At 45.3% G+C, this 16,327-nt stretch overlaps 1 protein-coding gene across 1 annotated transcript; it reads right to left on the bottom strand.

Moving 5' to 3' along the window:
* Positions 1–42: 42 nt before the first annotated feature.
* On the bottom strand, positions 43–10,962 carry arpc1b (actin related protein 2/3 complex, subunit 1B). The gene is made up of 10 exons (XM_083766107.1): positions 10,783–10,962; positions 10,255–10,412; positions 7,669–7,773; positions 6,895–7,117; positions 6,406–6,513; positions 5,287–5,532; positions 5,108–5,183; positions 3,710–3,909; positions 3,289–3,379; positions 43–642 (listed from the first exon to the last, which is right to left on the bottom strand). The coding sequence occupies exons 2-10, from the start codon at positions 10,316–10,318 to the stop codon at positions 604–606; spliced, it is 1,152 nt and encodes a 383-aa protein (XP_083622233.1). The 5' UTR covers positions 10,319–10,412; positions 10,783–10,962; the 3' UTR covers positions 43–603.
* Positions 10,963–16,327: the final 5,365 nt, after the last annotated feature.

Below are 16,327 nucleotides of genomic sequence, written 5' to 3'. Positions count from 1 at the left end.
TCTGAAGAAATCAAACGCTGAACACACCAACAGAAGTCATAATGATGCTTTAACAAGAATTGTTTAATTCATTAAATGCATATTTATGACCAGCATAAGCATTTAACAGGTACTGCAGCCGTTCATATTGATTAATATAAAATACCTGCTTTCAGCATTCTGCCCAGAAGAATATTAAGCGCTCCGATTATACTACTAGGCCTCTCTGGTTAATTAATTAAAGTACCATGTACAGACATAGGCTACTGTAGATTGTATCATCCTCCTCCGTCATCTTCAATGTTGGCTTGAGTCTGTAAATTCAAGTCCGAAGAGCGTACCAAATTTCAATTCGTACGCTCTTCCGAGTTGAATTAAATCTAAGGATTTGCGCTTGACACAGATTCAGTTCTCTTTAGAGGATATCAAAAACAGTTTAACCCAAGTCTGGAAAAACTAAAGAAAAACAATTCCCGATTAGAAATGCTGCTCAAAAGGCTTGGAGTGATTAATTAAAGAGACAGAGGAGAGAGAGCACAGGAAGACAGAGAAATAGAGAGAAAGGCTGTGGTTTTCTTCATATATCCAGAAGTTGAGTAAATGCAGAAGACGTCACACAATTGTTCAGACGATCTTTAAGTCCTTCATGGTAGACTCCAGAGTCTATGAAATAGAGAATAAAATATACTTAATATCCAATGGATGTGTCCAAACTCCAAAGCATATGCCGATCACACCGATAGGAAAAAGTAAATAAGCCCAACATATGACATGCATGCGTGTGTATCTTTGCTAGCATCTCGGATACATCTGATGTTTTTGACACCCGTCACAAGGAGGTCCTGATTCCATGATGAAACATTAAAAGTTACTAAACCATGTCAAACGTTGGGTACAGATGTAGACACCATAGTCTGTATACTCATATTTGGAAGCCGTGGCCATGTATACAAACTTACGACTGGTCTGAAAATCGCTGTCATGACAAAGAAGCAAAGCCAAACAACTTAGCCAAAAATTGCTGTTTCAGCTCAGCTGTCGTAGGCATTTTGGCTGTGTGGAGGAGAAGGTGCTACGTGTAGTGTACCCTTAGGTGTCTCCCTGTAAATGTATATGAATTTGTGGATTCAAATAAAGTGGGTTTGAAGGCACCACTGCGAAGATGTTGGATTGATTCTGAAGCAGTTTATTCTTTAACTCCGTTTCTACCCAGTTTGTTTTTAGCAACGAAAGCTGGGAGAAGGGTCCTCAGTCTGTAGCTGAGTGAGGCAGAGAAGAGGCTGTTGGAGAGCCAGATTTTTGCATACGACAGACACCGTTTCCACACCTAAGCGCAAAGCGGTCGACAGCCACGGACAGAAGAAGCTGTGCGGCAACTGGTTTTTAGACAGCTGGTGGATGGAAATTAAGCTCCACCTCCGCACCTCCACCTTAGCCAAACCAAATGCTCTGATCTACAGTACGAGCCCACAACAATGTGTCGCATTGTGAGTTTGTAGATGGGCCATTTCTTTTATATACACATTTTGAATTTGTGAAATTCTGCACAATGAGTACTTTTACATTTAGCAGTTCAAATATGTTTTAATGCCGATACTATATATCTACATTGCCGTATTGCTATTTTCACTTGGGAACCCCTTTTGATGTTAGCATTATGTTATGCTTTAGCTATTGAAAAATAGCAGATCTACAAGCTCGTAGCGTGCCACCAAGTGGCACGCTACGAGCTTGTAGGTCTGCTATTTTTGAAAATTCGAAGAACGACTGACATAGAAACATAGCTTTTTCAGAAAACTGTCAGGATGTAGAAGACATTTTTAGAATCTGATCTCAGGTCAAAATGGGTTAAGTAAGGGCGCTTTCACACCGGACATGTTTGGTTCGTTTAAAACGAACCATGGTCCGCTTACCCCTTTGGTTCGGTTGGTGTGAACGTGCATACGAACTCTGGTGCGGATCAAAGAAACGAACCATGGTCCGCTAAAAAAGACCGGACTCGGTTCGCTTCCAAACGAACCACGGTGCGCTTCGTTACTGGTGTGAATGCATTCGGACTTTATAGAGGACCAAATACAGGACGATAGGCAAAATAGCCGTCGGGCGTCGGCAGTTGTGAGGCTGCATTAATAATTATAGTTATAAAAGCATGTATTTTTTTACGGGGATCATATGACAGCTGACAGTCTGATTTTAATAGTAGACGCATACAGTATATGTCGAGGCGCAGCGCAGCATGCGAGGTTCACATGCGCAAAATGTAAGTTATCGACATGGAATGGTGTACGCCACTGTACGGTATGGCACACGATGTAAGCTTGTAGATCTGTTTATTTTAAGCATGCGCTGGCCGCCGCCACGCAAAGTTATGACAAAGCATGCGAATCTGCGATGCATGAGTCTTCATGCGAGTTTCTCTTTCAACTCGTGTCCCCTCCTTTTTTTGTGTGTGTGTGTGTGTGTGTGTGTGTGTGTGTGTGTGGGCGCGTGGGCGCGCACGCACATGAGGGGACTGGGGGAGAGACCCATATATTTATATGGGAGAGACGCAGAGACAGAGAAATATTTAAAATCATCCATGTCGCGCAGGCCGCAGGTATTGAGAAAAAGCCAATGTTAAATAAGCTATACACAGGTGGTCCCAAATGATTAATTGATTACATCACTATAGCAAAAGACGTAAAACTAGGTCAACTCAATTAGCTGCAGCGGAGCTGTTCTGACTTGAAGCGCAATAACCAACTGACCAAACCATAAGATGACATGGAAATGCCCGCCGCGGCGCCGATTTGATGCGCAGAAATAACATGGGTGAAGGTGCACACATGGAAGAAAAGTCCTTTTTATCGGGGATACCTTGTAGTAGGCTATACGTCTCCGTGAATTTATGCATCAGCATTCAGCAGCAAGCACATTATTGTTCAAACACCTGCTCCTCTGTTCATCTGTTGCTCTTATTTGGCTAATAAAATAATGAATAAGAATGAATGCAATAGCAAGTTGTTGCTGCCTGTCATGTTGCTGTTCTCTTCTCTCTCTGTGTGACTGAAGGTTGCCCCAAAAATTGTAGACAGTGATTTCCCCTCATGTTCTTTTCCCCCTCACTATTTGGTTCGGTTAACATGTCCACGTGTCATTTGTTTACATATTTGGTACGCTTTACAAAGTCCAGTGTGAACACCAAACGGACCAAAATCAAAATGCTAATATTTGGTCCTTGGTCCTTGATCCGGACCTTCTAAGCGAACTTTGGGTGTGAAAGCGCCCTAAAACATGCAAGCACTTCTTCCATGACGGTGTTACCTGTACCTTGACATCCCAGATGGTCATTCCTCCGTCCATGCCAGTGGTACAGAACTTGCTACACTGGCTCCGTCCTCCGTCCAACACAGAGATTTGGCTGCAACATGAACACAGTTTGAAAAATTGGCTGAAAAGCATTACCCCCTCACTCTCTCATTAATATCTCACACACACACACACACACACACACACACACACACCTTTTAGGACGGATTTGAAAAGTGCTAAGAATTAGCAAAAAATAGCAGTATGTGACTCACACTCTCACAACCAACTAAAAAAATAGGGGAAAAATAACTCTTAACACTAACCCCTAAACGTAACCTGACCTCTAAATGCCTAATCCTCCCGAAGACTCCAACCTGAAGAATATCTTCCTAAATATAAAACTAACAATACTAATAAGTACAGTCGTACAAGTACACACCTGATGCTGTTCTTGTGCAGGGAGTCCAGGCACTTCTCAGAGAGCTCGGCAGAAGTTGCTCGGCTGTCCAGGTTCTGGAAGTGCCCCCTGGCCGTGACGACTTTCTGGGCTGCCTGCTTGGGCACCTCCAGCATCCCACCGAACGTCAGGCTGCCCTTGGTGCTGTCGTACACAAATAGCACGGGGTAGCAGTCATGGCCCTGGAGTGGACAGACGGGGACATTTCTAATTACATTCACAATCCATACCTTTTTAATTTCAAGGACCCCACTTTGAGACCCACTGACATGCACGTGTTAACACCTGGGATTCAGAATGGTTGGAATAACGTGTTCCTTCCACGCACTACGTCCAACCAGGGAAACTCCCCCCTGTCAGGTGTAAAGGAGCAACTTGGACACTCAGGCATGAAGGAAGCATGAGTTCAAGTCCGTTGCTCTCCCCTTGTCCCCCTATATGGGGACTAGGTTGGTGGAGGGTGTGTAGAGCCATGATCACATTAGATGATTGACACAGGGGTGAAAAATGGGTTACAAAATCGTGGGATAAAAAAAACACCTGGGATTCAAACCCGGGTCTCCTGTGGGGGGGGGGAACCAAATATCTACCGGCCACCCGCCCTGGCTAGGGGCTACATTAGCCTCATGAGGTTCAGACAGGGCTACTCAGTTACATTCACCCCCTTTTTTTTCCCATTCCACCACCAGGAAAGTCCAGGTCATGACACCATTGCAAAGCCCGGGGGAATGGCCAGGGGCGATATTAGGGTCTTGAGCAGGGCTGGGCAACTTTGACGATGGAGAGGGCCACTATATTTCCACACTCACTCCAGAGAGCCACATTGCTGTCGTAGCAAAAATAGCAGATCTACAAGCTCAAAAAGTTTTGGGCTTGTAGATCTGCTATTTTTTGCTATAGTCGAATTGAAATCTTCAATTTCTTTGCTATTTATTTCTTTATGTCATTTCAAATGCCTTTAATTATACGTGTGTTGAGCAATGAGCTACTAATTTAGACTGAAGTGATTAAAGCAGGTCATGTTTTGCATGTTGTGGAATTGTAAACAGCTGAAACCAACATTATATCAGTATTCTGACATTAACCTGGGGGCCACATTAAGTGAAGGTGGGGGCCGCATGTGGCCCCCGGGCCACCAGTTGCCCATGTATGGGCTTGAGGTTACACCAACTCTCTCACTGGCGCATGCACACAAACACACCACAAGCAACAGAGTAACAGAGAAATGCAGAAACAGAGAGATGCAACTTTCATTTTAATTGACTAAACAGCTGTGTAATTGCCTAGTCTAGTGTATTCAGAATTAATGTAGTGCTCGACATCTCTCTGTGTGTGTGTGTGAGTGAGTGAGTGAGTGAGTGAGTGTGTGTGTGTACTCACAGCAGCTACGATGCTGTTCTCAGTAATGAAGGTGACACACAGCAGAGGGAGGGTCTCTGAAATCAGACTGCTAATCCTGTAGAGTTGTACAACAAAAGCGTTAATTTTAACGTTTTGTTACTCAAGAGTAGAACAAACATTGCATAAAAGCCCACACACAGAAGGTTTCTCAGCCTTACGTGTCGGTCTTGCCTCCCTCGGCCACGGCCACGGTAGAGTCGTGGGAGGTCCAGGCCAGCCGGTTCCCCGTGTTGGAGAAGCACACGCTGTGCACCCAGCCACCGCTCCCCGCTCCGCCTTGACCCACGGCGGCCCCCGACCCGGGAGCCCCCGACTCGAACAGCATCTCCCCAAAAGGCATCTTGTTGCCCCAGGGAGTGGGGCCGGGCTTCTGATCGACCTCCTTGATATAGGCAGAGAACACCCTGGAGGATAAGACAGAGAGGGAGTGAGTGCAGTTGGGGGGGCGGATGGAAGGACAGACGAGAGGTTTCATACCGGTGGTCTTACTGGCTAGTTAGGGATAACGTCTGGCTAGCTGGTCATTGTTGGGAGATAATTCACCGACAGGGTGATTAACCACTGATAGAAGCCTCTATCTGGGATGCTCAGGGATTTCACACTGGATCTGGATGCAGTCGAAATATTTGCATTGCTTGAATAGCTGAAGCTATTTTGTGAACAAGCAGATTGGTGTAATTATGTGGATGCTCACATAATTATCATTAGAGTTATTGTGCTTGGCGTCTGTGGACAGCCCTTAAGAGATGACAGCAGCTCATCTTTTCTGCTGCTCTGTCATTAACAATCAGCGCTGGGATTCCTTCAAAATAGGAGCTCTGGTGTGCCGGAAAGTTCATATTTTGAACGAGAGGCGGATGAGGAGCAGAAATGAAGCGCTAGTATATCCATCACATCAAAAGGTAGGCCACGTCCTACGGACGGAAACGGTTAAACTGGAGAGAAGTGTAATTGTGTGTGTGTGTGTGTGTGTGTGCCAGAGCCGAAGAGTTTGATCAATCCTCAAGGGGGCCCGTTTCCGTTGAGTACTTGGTGGCTGCACCCAACACTTTTAACACCTCTGGACAGCCGGCGGAGAGGTTCACATTTTCGGAATCCGAGCATGTGTAAATAGTATGCTCTGTGACAGTGGGTCAATAATTCCCAGAAAATCTGTAATGTAAAAATAAAATGTCCACGAAAATCTTCATGGGGGCCTAAAGGGGCCCTGGGAGTCTTCATGGGGGCTGCAGCCCCGTGGCCCCCACAGACTCTACGTGGTTGGTGCGTGCACAAACCTGCATTTGAAGTCACAGGATCCGGCAGCCAGCAGGACATTGTTGGGGTGCCAGTCCAAACTGAGGATGGTGGACCGGATGGGCTTCTTGATGTGCTTGCAGACCCACCTGGAGGTCAACAACACAACAGCATACATGAGTGAAGATATGTGTTTCTCACCGAGCAGGGGGTCAGTAGTACCCCAAGAGTGTCATCATTCACCATAAAAAACACTTTTCACACTGAATATCATGTTTTTATAGTGGGTACATTATATTGGCTTCTCCTGACATCATAATTAACCACAAATGTGTTTCCTGGTGCTAGAATTGGGTTTCTAATAACTCACACATGTTAAGATGTTGGGGAACAACAGAAACAGATCTGGGTAAACCGGTAGCGGAGTGGTTAGGATGCATACCACCCAGGCTCAAATGCCAGTGCCCCGTTTGATTCTCTGGACAGCGTTTGATTCTCTGGGACAGAGACACTATGATCAGCCCCCTCACCAGTCATTCTCCTGCTCAAAGTAGCAGATTGAGATGAGACGAGAGCCACTCCCGACGGCAAACTTGTTCTCCCGCGGGGACCACTTCACGCAGCGGGCGGCGCGGTTGATCCTGAGGATGACCAGGGTGGGCTTCCAGGCGCCGTCCTTCAGGGACCACACGTAGGCGTTGCGGTCCGCCCCGCACGTCACGATGCGGTTGCTCTCCGCGGCCCAGTCGATACCTGTGACAGAGAGGCCAACGAGAGTTGTAGAAAAAGGACTACGCCTGTGTGTGCGTTTCTTTTTTACAGTGTCTACATACACACACGATGTGTTGGTGTGCTTAACTTTAAAGGTGCTTCAAGTGCTATGTTTTTGTTCACAAGTCTGTTGAATAGCTCTATAAACCAATAGCAATCATTGCTATCGACCCATGTTAGATAACATAGGCACTGTCTCTCCAGTTCTCTAGTAAACATCAGGATACAAGAAAAATAAGTGAACAAACGGATTAGATTAGCAGACAAAGTTGGAACAGAAAAACTGTCAAATTGAAGGAAATCAATGGGTTCTTTGTCCCGATTGGATGAAATCGGTATCCCACCCAACATGTACTGTATATTTGTGAAGAGAGTCGAGACCCCCGTTACTGAACAATCTATACTAGCAATGATTAATATCAGAATGTAGAGCTTTAACATTTTAACCCGCCAAAAAAAACATTTGTTTTAACCTTATTATCACACAGCACCTTTTAGGGTGATTGTATTGTTCAAACAAAAAGGTCGTTCACCTGTCACCTGTCCATTATGGCCCTTTAACTCATGGAGCTTGGTCCACTTCACTCCATCCTTCTTGTAGATGTGGACATCATGGTTGTTGGGGCACAGGGCAATCTCTGAACACAAAAAACATACATTAAAAAATATATAATCTTAAAATCCTTAAATTCACCACATCTCTGTACGTGTGTATGCAAGTACGTCCATAATCCACGTAACTCGAGAACCGTTCGCTCCACCGACTTCAAATTTGACACGCACGTTCCACACCACCACAGGGAGTGCAGTGCCGGGGCCTTGAGTGGGTGGCATACACCGTTGTCCAGAAACACCACAAAAGGCTCTGGTCAGGCTCTCCCAGTGGACCTAATGTCCCCTCACCTGCACAATACCCACTTCCTAGCCTCAGCCAATTGATTGCCATGGCTGGCAACCCCACACCTGCCATTTGATTACTGACAGGCAGACAGACAGATATCTCCATATATGGGCACAAAAGGGACACATATGGTTAAAACGGGTATTGCATACTAGGTTCTCAACTTGCATTGTTCCCAAGTAGGCTGGTGGCCCGACAGGCACAGGTCTAGTGTTCAAAAATAGCCGATCTACAAGCTCACACAACACTGCATTGCCTCCTCCCCCCCACAGTCAAACTATAAAAAACCCTTTAAAAACATAAATCAACCATTTCTCTTGAGAGGACCAGGAAAATAGTTCTTACAATGTCTTATTTCTCAAATTGTACTATTCTTGTGGAGACATTGGGCACACAGACACATCTAAAGTGGTTAATGTGTGAGAAGTGCAACCTTGCTTCCCATAATTCTGTAGGAGCCCCTGCACATGCTTTTAGTCAGCAGATGAGTCAGAGGTTCAGTGCCTGTGTGAGTTTGTGTTCACGTGTGCTTTTTTTGTTGAGGGGGCTAATCCTCACAAGTGCGTAGAAAGGCCTCTAATGACTATGACTGTGTGTGTGTGTGTGTGTTCAGTTCCGCTTTGTTACATCCTCTTTACCCAGAAACCAAGACTCTAGATGACAACGGCCAAATATGGCCATGGCTTGGCTTCCTGCTGCGGAGCCTCACGGAGCACAAAGGCTTCTAAGAAAGAGACCCCGGATCCCCCGCCCCTCAACAGAACAGGAAACAGGAAATACCTCCTACTACCACCTGGGAACCAATCAGAAACATCCCCCTCTACTCTGCCCGTTTTTCAACACTTCTATGACTTCTGTCATGTGGTCAAAGTGTATGTGTGTGTGCGCGTGCATGTGTTACACCAATTAAATATTAAACAGGTCTGTAAGCGCTTAATCAGACAAACCGATTTAGTTGATTATAAAAAGTAAATTCTAATTTGTATTGATTCGTTGATATACACTTCTGCACTTCTCAATCATTTGATTAATTGAAAAAGTAATCGAAAGAATAAGAATACAAATATCGAGTAATAAGTTACTCGATATTTGCAATTTTGCAGCCGTACGCATAGTTGAGACTAACAAAAGTTGTTGTCAGGCAGAAACCTCACCTCCATATTTTTCACTTTGTGTGATTCTTTTCGTAAATTAGTGCCCAACTTAATCATCCGACGGCATCACACAAAATCATCAAAAGTAGCAGTCGCTTCGCACCGCATTTTGAGCTCGTTTCTTGCTTCTTTTGTAAACTTGCACCTTTTTATTTGAATCCTGAGAAGCCACGGTTTTAAGACATTGGTTTTCCACCCGACAGAGGACAGAGACGATAAACAGACATTTGGTCACCACTTTGGGTATAACCAGACCGGGGCGTGAAGAACATAGACATAAACGGCTCTGGGGCGTCTGTATCTCAATGGAAGGAACATGGAGGAGGCGACATTGGCAATCTTTCCCCCGAGATTCCATACGAAGCATAGCGGAAGGAAAGCGGAAGAACGGAAGGGGAAGTTTGGTAGGCCAATCAGAGGCGCGACTCCTTCTTTCCCAGCGGCACTTGCTTTGGCAATGTAAACGGAAGATCCCGGAAAAAAGACATGATTTGATTGGCCAGTAGTCACTTGACCGGCAGCGACGCAGCTTGACTTCCTCCTCTCGTTGGAGACAGGTCGGGTCACTCCAATGAACAGCAGTGACCAATGAGGCATCTATTCTTTTTAATATGGTCAAGAAAGCGCCTAGTCCAGGCGTCTCTTCTGGGTGCACGGCTTCAGCGTGTAACGTGGGCAAAGCGTTTCTGGTTTGTGGCCCATGCTACACGCTGAAGCTGCGCACTAGCGTCTTTTCCATCCACCAGCTGTTAAAAAACCCTGGAAGAGACGCCTGTTCTAGGTGCTTCCTTCACGCTACTGTCTGGTCATACCCTTTGATGAACAAATGCCATACAGACAGCCAGGATTGACCAATCACAGAGGTTTCCCTCAAGAAAGACTCACGGGGCCCAGGCCGTAGCGTAACGGTCTGGGCACCGGACTGGTAATCCAGTCGCAGTGTGCCGCGGGTTCGACTCCCGGACCCGACACGGCCTTTACTGCATGTCATCCCCCCCATCTCTCTCCCGTAAGGCGTAAGCCGCAAAAAAATATAAAAAAAAAAAAAAAAAAGAAAGACTCACGGCTGCGGTCCTTGTTCCAGGCATGGCAGGAAATTGGTTCCAGCAGGAAACTGTGGTAGGCCATGGCCAATCAGATGTCAGGGAGAAACTCAGAGCAGGAATTGATGTTATTGAGCCAATGAGATAAGAGCCGTTGTGTGACGTTCCCCTTGTTGAATCTGGAAAACAGAAGTTGCTTACATCATAAAGGTGAAGCGAGAGAGAGAAAGAACAAAAGCAGAACAGACTAGAGATGAAAGATTTAGGGTGGGGAACAAAGTAAAAACACTGGACACACACACTCACATACACACTTTGCAAACGCTGATTTTGTAATAAAGCAGGTGTGTACAAGTACATGCTGTATCGCCTGTTGCACATTGCACAATATTATATTATGCACCCAATTGGGTAAGCAAGCACATATAACTTTATATTATACTTAACAACTACATGAGCGAGTGAGTGGGTGGGTGGTAGATGTCTGTCTGCTTACATGTCCAACAACAAACACACTCAGTCAGTGAGTTCCTCAGCGACAGTACTTACCCTGAGATTAATTAACTGAGATGGACCGCGGACGGGAGAATAGTTTGCAAAGGCTGGGAGGGACGGAGAGAGAGAGATGATGGATGGATGGATGGAGTAATAAAGTTCGCGGACTCTGGCCAGTCAACGCGAACGCTAACGACAGAATGAGATTTAAGAGTTCAGTTCAGGAAGAGAGAAGTGAAGAAAGAAGAGGGAGGAGACTCAGGAGAGAATAGAAGCGAGAGGACAGGGTTGCCATGTCTGCAGAGTAGACTGCTTATTATAAGCGACGATGAGGTTGTTTTTTTCCTATAAAGTTAAATTGATTGATTGATTGATTGATTGATTGATTGATTGATTGATTGATTGATTGATTGATTGATTGATTGATTGATTGATTGATTGATTGATTGATTGATTGATTGATTGATTGATTGATTGATTGGACACTTTATTTAACAGTTTGCAGAAAAAAGCAGGAAGGAAAGTGCATTTCAATACAAGGTCTACTCTGCTCAGAGGATTTAAAAGGTGGGGGTAGTCACTAGACTTGTGTGGGGGGTAATCATTTCCTCTCCTTTTGGCATGCTGATTTTCAGGCCTGTTTTAAAGGACACCAGGGATTCGCATTTTTTGAGGGAGGGAGTCAGGGCATTCCACACTTGGGTGGCAGTGCTGTAGAAGGAGAATTTGTATGGAGTTACATTTGTGTCTTTATTAACCAAACAAAAGAAAAACATTTGAGAGAGAAAAAATCTAAACAGAGCAAAGAATAGTTTTGAATGAAAACAAATTAAAAACGCAATCAAAAAATATATTTGCAAGCAAAAAAGATTTGAAAGAAAATAAAAAATAATTGAGTAAAAAAATAAGGAAAAACTGTTTAAACTACATAAAACAAAATACTTAGTAAAATGTTTGGGTAATAATAATATGTGTTGTGCTAAATAAAATGTTTTTAATGGTTTTCTTTCCTCGTTTGCGAATGAAAGTTTTTTTTTTCTGATTGCAAAACGCCTTCTCTCTCAAAACCTATGTCTTTGGTCTCGATTTTTCTCTCTCTCTCTCTCTCTCTTGGATTATTTGTGTGAGGGGTGAAAGTTCAGAAGGCGGGTCCTACGCTGAAAAGATGTAAGACACCTCTCCATTGGCCACTGTCTTAAACCCTTGCTTAGGGTGCAAATCTCAACTGTTTTGGACGGGGGTGGGCTCGTTGGAATCATGTCGCCCCCCTGGGGGTGTCTTTGGGGGGCTCAAGGTTCAGGGACCCCCAGGGACCCCCGGGACCACCCAGGGACCCCAGGGACCCCCAAATGGTAACTCTGTCATTTCACAACCGTTTTTGACGGGGGTGGGCTCGTTGTGATTGTGTCGCCCCCCTGGGGGCATCTTTGTGGGTCTCAAGGTTCAGGGACCCCAGGGACCCCCGGGACCACCCAGGGACCCCCAAATGGTAACTCTGTCATTTCTCAACTGTTTTGGACGGGGGTGGGCTCGTTGGAATCGAGTCGCCCCCCTGGGGGCGTCTTTAGGGGGCTCAAGGTTCAGGGACCCCCAGGGACCCCCCGGGACCCCCCAGGGACCCCCAAATGGTAACTCTGTCATTTCTCAACCGTTTTTGACGGGGGTGGGCTCGTTGTGATTGTGTCGCCCCCCTGGGGGCGTCTTTGTGGGTCTCAAGGTTCAGGGACCCCCCGGGACCACCCAGGGACCCCCAAATGGTAACTCTGTCATTTCTCAACCGTTTTGGACGGCGGTGGGCTCGTTGGAATCGTGTCACCCCCCTGGGGGAGTTCTCAGGGTTTTGGAGGTTCAGGGACTCCCCGGGACCCCCCAGGGACCCCCAAATGGTAATTCTGTCATTTCTCAACCGTTTTGGACGGGGGTGGGCTTGTTGGAATCGTGTTGCCTCTCTGGGCGCATTATCGGGGTTTTGGAGGTTCGGGGACCCCTGGGGACTTCCACATGGTAACTCTTGACATTTTTATGATAGATATTTATTGATGGGAGGGAGAGACAGAGAGAACCATTTATATTCATCTGCATATTCTTCTTACTATACTGTAGCTCTCTCTCTCACACGTTTTTTTTTTCAGATATCACTTGATATGGACATTTAACCAAGCGATTTCCCTCTGACAAGGCTCGCCGTTTCCCGACAAAACTGTGCAATTTCTCAATTACTATGCAATAAACACTCAAGCCACAACAAAAATGTATTTTGTTGCTTTTATATAAAAATAGAAATAAACACATACACTAATGTAAACTGTGGTTACAATAAACTAGACCAGTCCGTACGATGCGTGAGCTAACTAGCATGGTTCGATTGTTAGCATTCCTCGTTGAAGCATGCATTAGTGCAAAGCAGGTACATTTGACTGTAAACACAAAAATAGACGAAACACACCATTAACAGCAGATATACAAGCGACTAAAGTCTCTGTGCATTTGCACGCTTCTTTTTCAAGTCATGATTGATTGATTGGATATTACAAACATTTGTAGTCCTTAGCTGTTTAACATGCAAGTGAAACTCACACAAATCAATGGACAAAAACAACACAAAACTGTACATTAGTAGCTGCACAGTACTTGTAAGAGGAAATTGTTTGTTTGCTTGGTATTTCTTGGTATGACGCTATGAGCCACCTTGCAGATACACAAACTGTCAACACTGAAACACAGCGAAAACAGAAGACTTCTTCGGGTAGGTGTAACGCTAATAAATGTCAGGCGGAAAAGAGCGATAAAACACAAAGGTTCCGCCCTAGAGAACTTTGGTTCCTACCTAAATAAATAACAAAAAAATACTGCACTGACTGACACAGAGTTAGAGCTCTGTAACATGATGGGTAATTTGTATATGCAGGTGTGATTTATTGGCGTGGGTGTACATAGGCTATAGCTGTTGGGATTTATATTTAAGTGTATGATGAGCCCACCGCCGTCCAAAACAGTTGAGAAATGACAGAGTTACCATTTGGGGGTCCCTGGGGGGTCCCTGGGGGGTCCCCAGGGGTCCCAGAACCTTGAGACCCCCAAAGACGCCCCCAGTGGGGGCGACACAATCACAATGAGCCCACCCCCGTCAAAAACGGTTGAGAAATGACAGAGTTACCCTTTGGGGGTCCCTGGGTGGTCCCGGGGGGTCCCTGAACCTTGAGACCCCCAAAGACGCCCCCAGGGGGGCGACACAATCACAACGAGCCCACCCCCGTCAAAAACGGTTGAGAAATGACAGAGTTACCATTTGGGGGTCCCTGGGGGGTCCCGGGGGGTCCCTCGGGGTCCCTGAACCTTGAGCCCCCTAAAGACGCCCCCAGGGGGGCGACTCGATTCCAATGAGCCCACCCCCGTCCAAAACAGTTGAGAAATGACAGAGTTACCATTTGGGGGTCCCTGGGTGGTCCCGGGGGGTCCCTGGGGGTCCCTGAACCTTGAGACCCACAAAGACGCCCCCAGGGGGCGACATAATCACAACGAGCCCACCCCCATCAAAAACGGTTGAGAAATGACAGTTACCATTTGGGGGTCCCTGGGTGGTCCCGGGGGGTCCCTGGGGGTCCCTGAACCTTGAGACCCCCAAAGACGCCCCCAGGGGGGCGACACAATCACAACGAGCCCACCCCCGTCCAAAACGGTTGAGAAATGACAGAGTTACCATTTGGGGGTCCCTGGGGGGTCCCGGGGGGTCCCGGGGGGTCCCTCGGGGTCCCTGAACCTTGAGCCCCCTAAAGACGCCCCCAGGGGGGCGACTCGATTCCAACGAGCCCACCCCCGTCCAAAACAGTTGAGAAATGACAGAGTTACCATTTGGGGGTCCCTGGGTGGTCCCGGGGGGTCCCTGAACCTTGAGACCCACAAAGACGCCCCCAGGGGGGAGACACAATCACAACGAGCCCACCCCCGTCCAAAACAGTTGAGATTTGCACCCTAAGCAAGGGTTTAAGACAGTGGCCAATGTAGAGGTGTCTTACATCTTTTCAGCGTAGGCCCCGCCTTCTGAACTTTCACCCCTCACACAAATAATCCAAGAGAGAGAGAGAAAAAAAATCGAGACCAAAGACATAGGTTTTGAGAGAGAAGGCGTTTTGCAATCAGAAAAAAAAACTTTCATTCGCAAACGAGGAAAAAAAACCATTAAAAACATTTTATTTAGCAAAACACATATTATTATTACCCAAACATTTTACTAAGTATTTTTGTTTTATGTAGTTGAAACAGTTTTTCCTCTTGAATTTTTTTAAGTTTTGTTCTCAATTATTTTTTCTTTTCTTTCAAATCTTTTTTTTTTTGCTTGCAAATATATGTTTTGATTGCGTTTTTAATTTGTTTTCATTCAAAACTATTCTTTGCTCTGTTTAGATTTTTTCTCTCTCAAATGTTTTTCTTTTGTTTGGTTAATAAAGACACAAATGTAACTCCATAAATTTGCCCATGTTTGTTTTGAAAGTGGGTACCAGACCGTTGTTCTCGTTTCCTCTTGTATTGTGGCTGTGGGAGTCGCTCACTTTCTTTAGATAGTTTGTCAGGTATGCGGGTACAGAGGGCATAGAGGGCAATGCTGCATTTACAATTTTAAATGTCAGTCCGAATTTCAATTGCTTAACTCTGTTTTCTACCCGGAGCCACCCTAGACTATCAAAATGGGTTGCGAAAAGATGGGCCAGGGCTATGCGGTTTGTTGATTATTTTGGCATTGTTTATATTAAAGGTGTAGCCCAAGTTATGTTTTTTTTTGCTTATTTCTTCAGTGAGTGTAGTTGCTTATTTTGGAGTGTAGTTGCAGACAGTGGTTGTAGTTCTCAAACATTTCATTTCAGTGACCCTCAAATTAATGTGTTTTTTCCACTGACCCCCATGTGCCAGAGCACTGATCCCCGGTTTTGTGTTGTTAAAATATAAAAAAAATATTCCAAGTGTCACGTAACCTTCAGGCTTCACTTCTTTTGGGCTCGTTTAATAGACCTAGGTTGCTTATTTCTCTTTCAAAATCTAAAAATCTGGCAACACTGAGAGAGAACTGAAGAAAGAAGTGGGAGGAGAGAAGAGAAGAAAGGGCATGGAAATGTGGCAGGAGGGAGGGGTTGATGTTTACCATGGTACCACCTCAGGAACTATCAGGAACTATCTGTCTCTCCAAGTACTGTACCATAATAATAATAATAATAATAATAATAATAATAATAATAATAATAATAATAATAATAATAATAATAATAATAATAATAATAATAATAATAATAATACAGCAGCGTATACCTGCCCTATCCTATTCAGCTATGCACAGTTAACACAGGAGGGAAATTAAATTCCTTGATTCCACCCCCCCAATTCCTAAACCAATAATGCTGCTGCTGACAAAACCCTGTCTAATCTCACTAATCAGCACAACTGAATTGATATTTCTAATGCGATTAATCCGTTCTCAAATCTTCTATTAACAGCTATAGGTGTGCTGTCATGCCCATTTCAGCATGACTGGAGAGCCTAGTATTTCAACCAATTACTTGTGTGAGCGTGGGACCTTAGGACCTGGGAGCTCAGAGCAGGCAGCAGC

This window comes from Protomyctophum parallelum, assembly GCF_964188405.1.
Source record: "Protomyctophum parallelum genome assembly, chromosome: 5".
Taxonomy (NCBI): Eukaryota; Metazoa; Chordata; class Actinopteri; order Myctophiformes; family Myctophidae; genus Protomyctophum; species Protomyctophum parallelum.
This window is presented reverse-complemented; position numbering and strand designations above follow the sequence as displayed.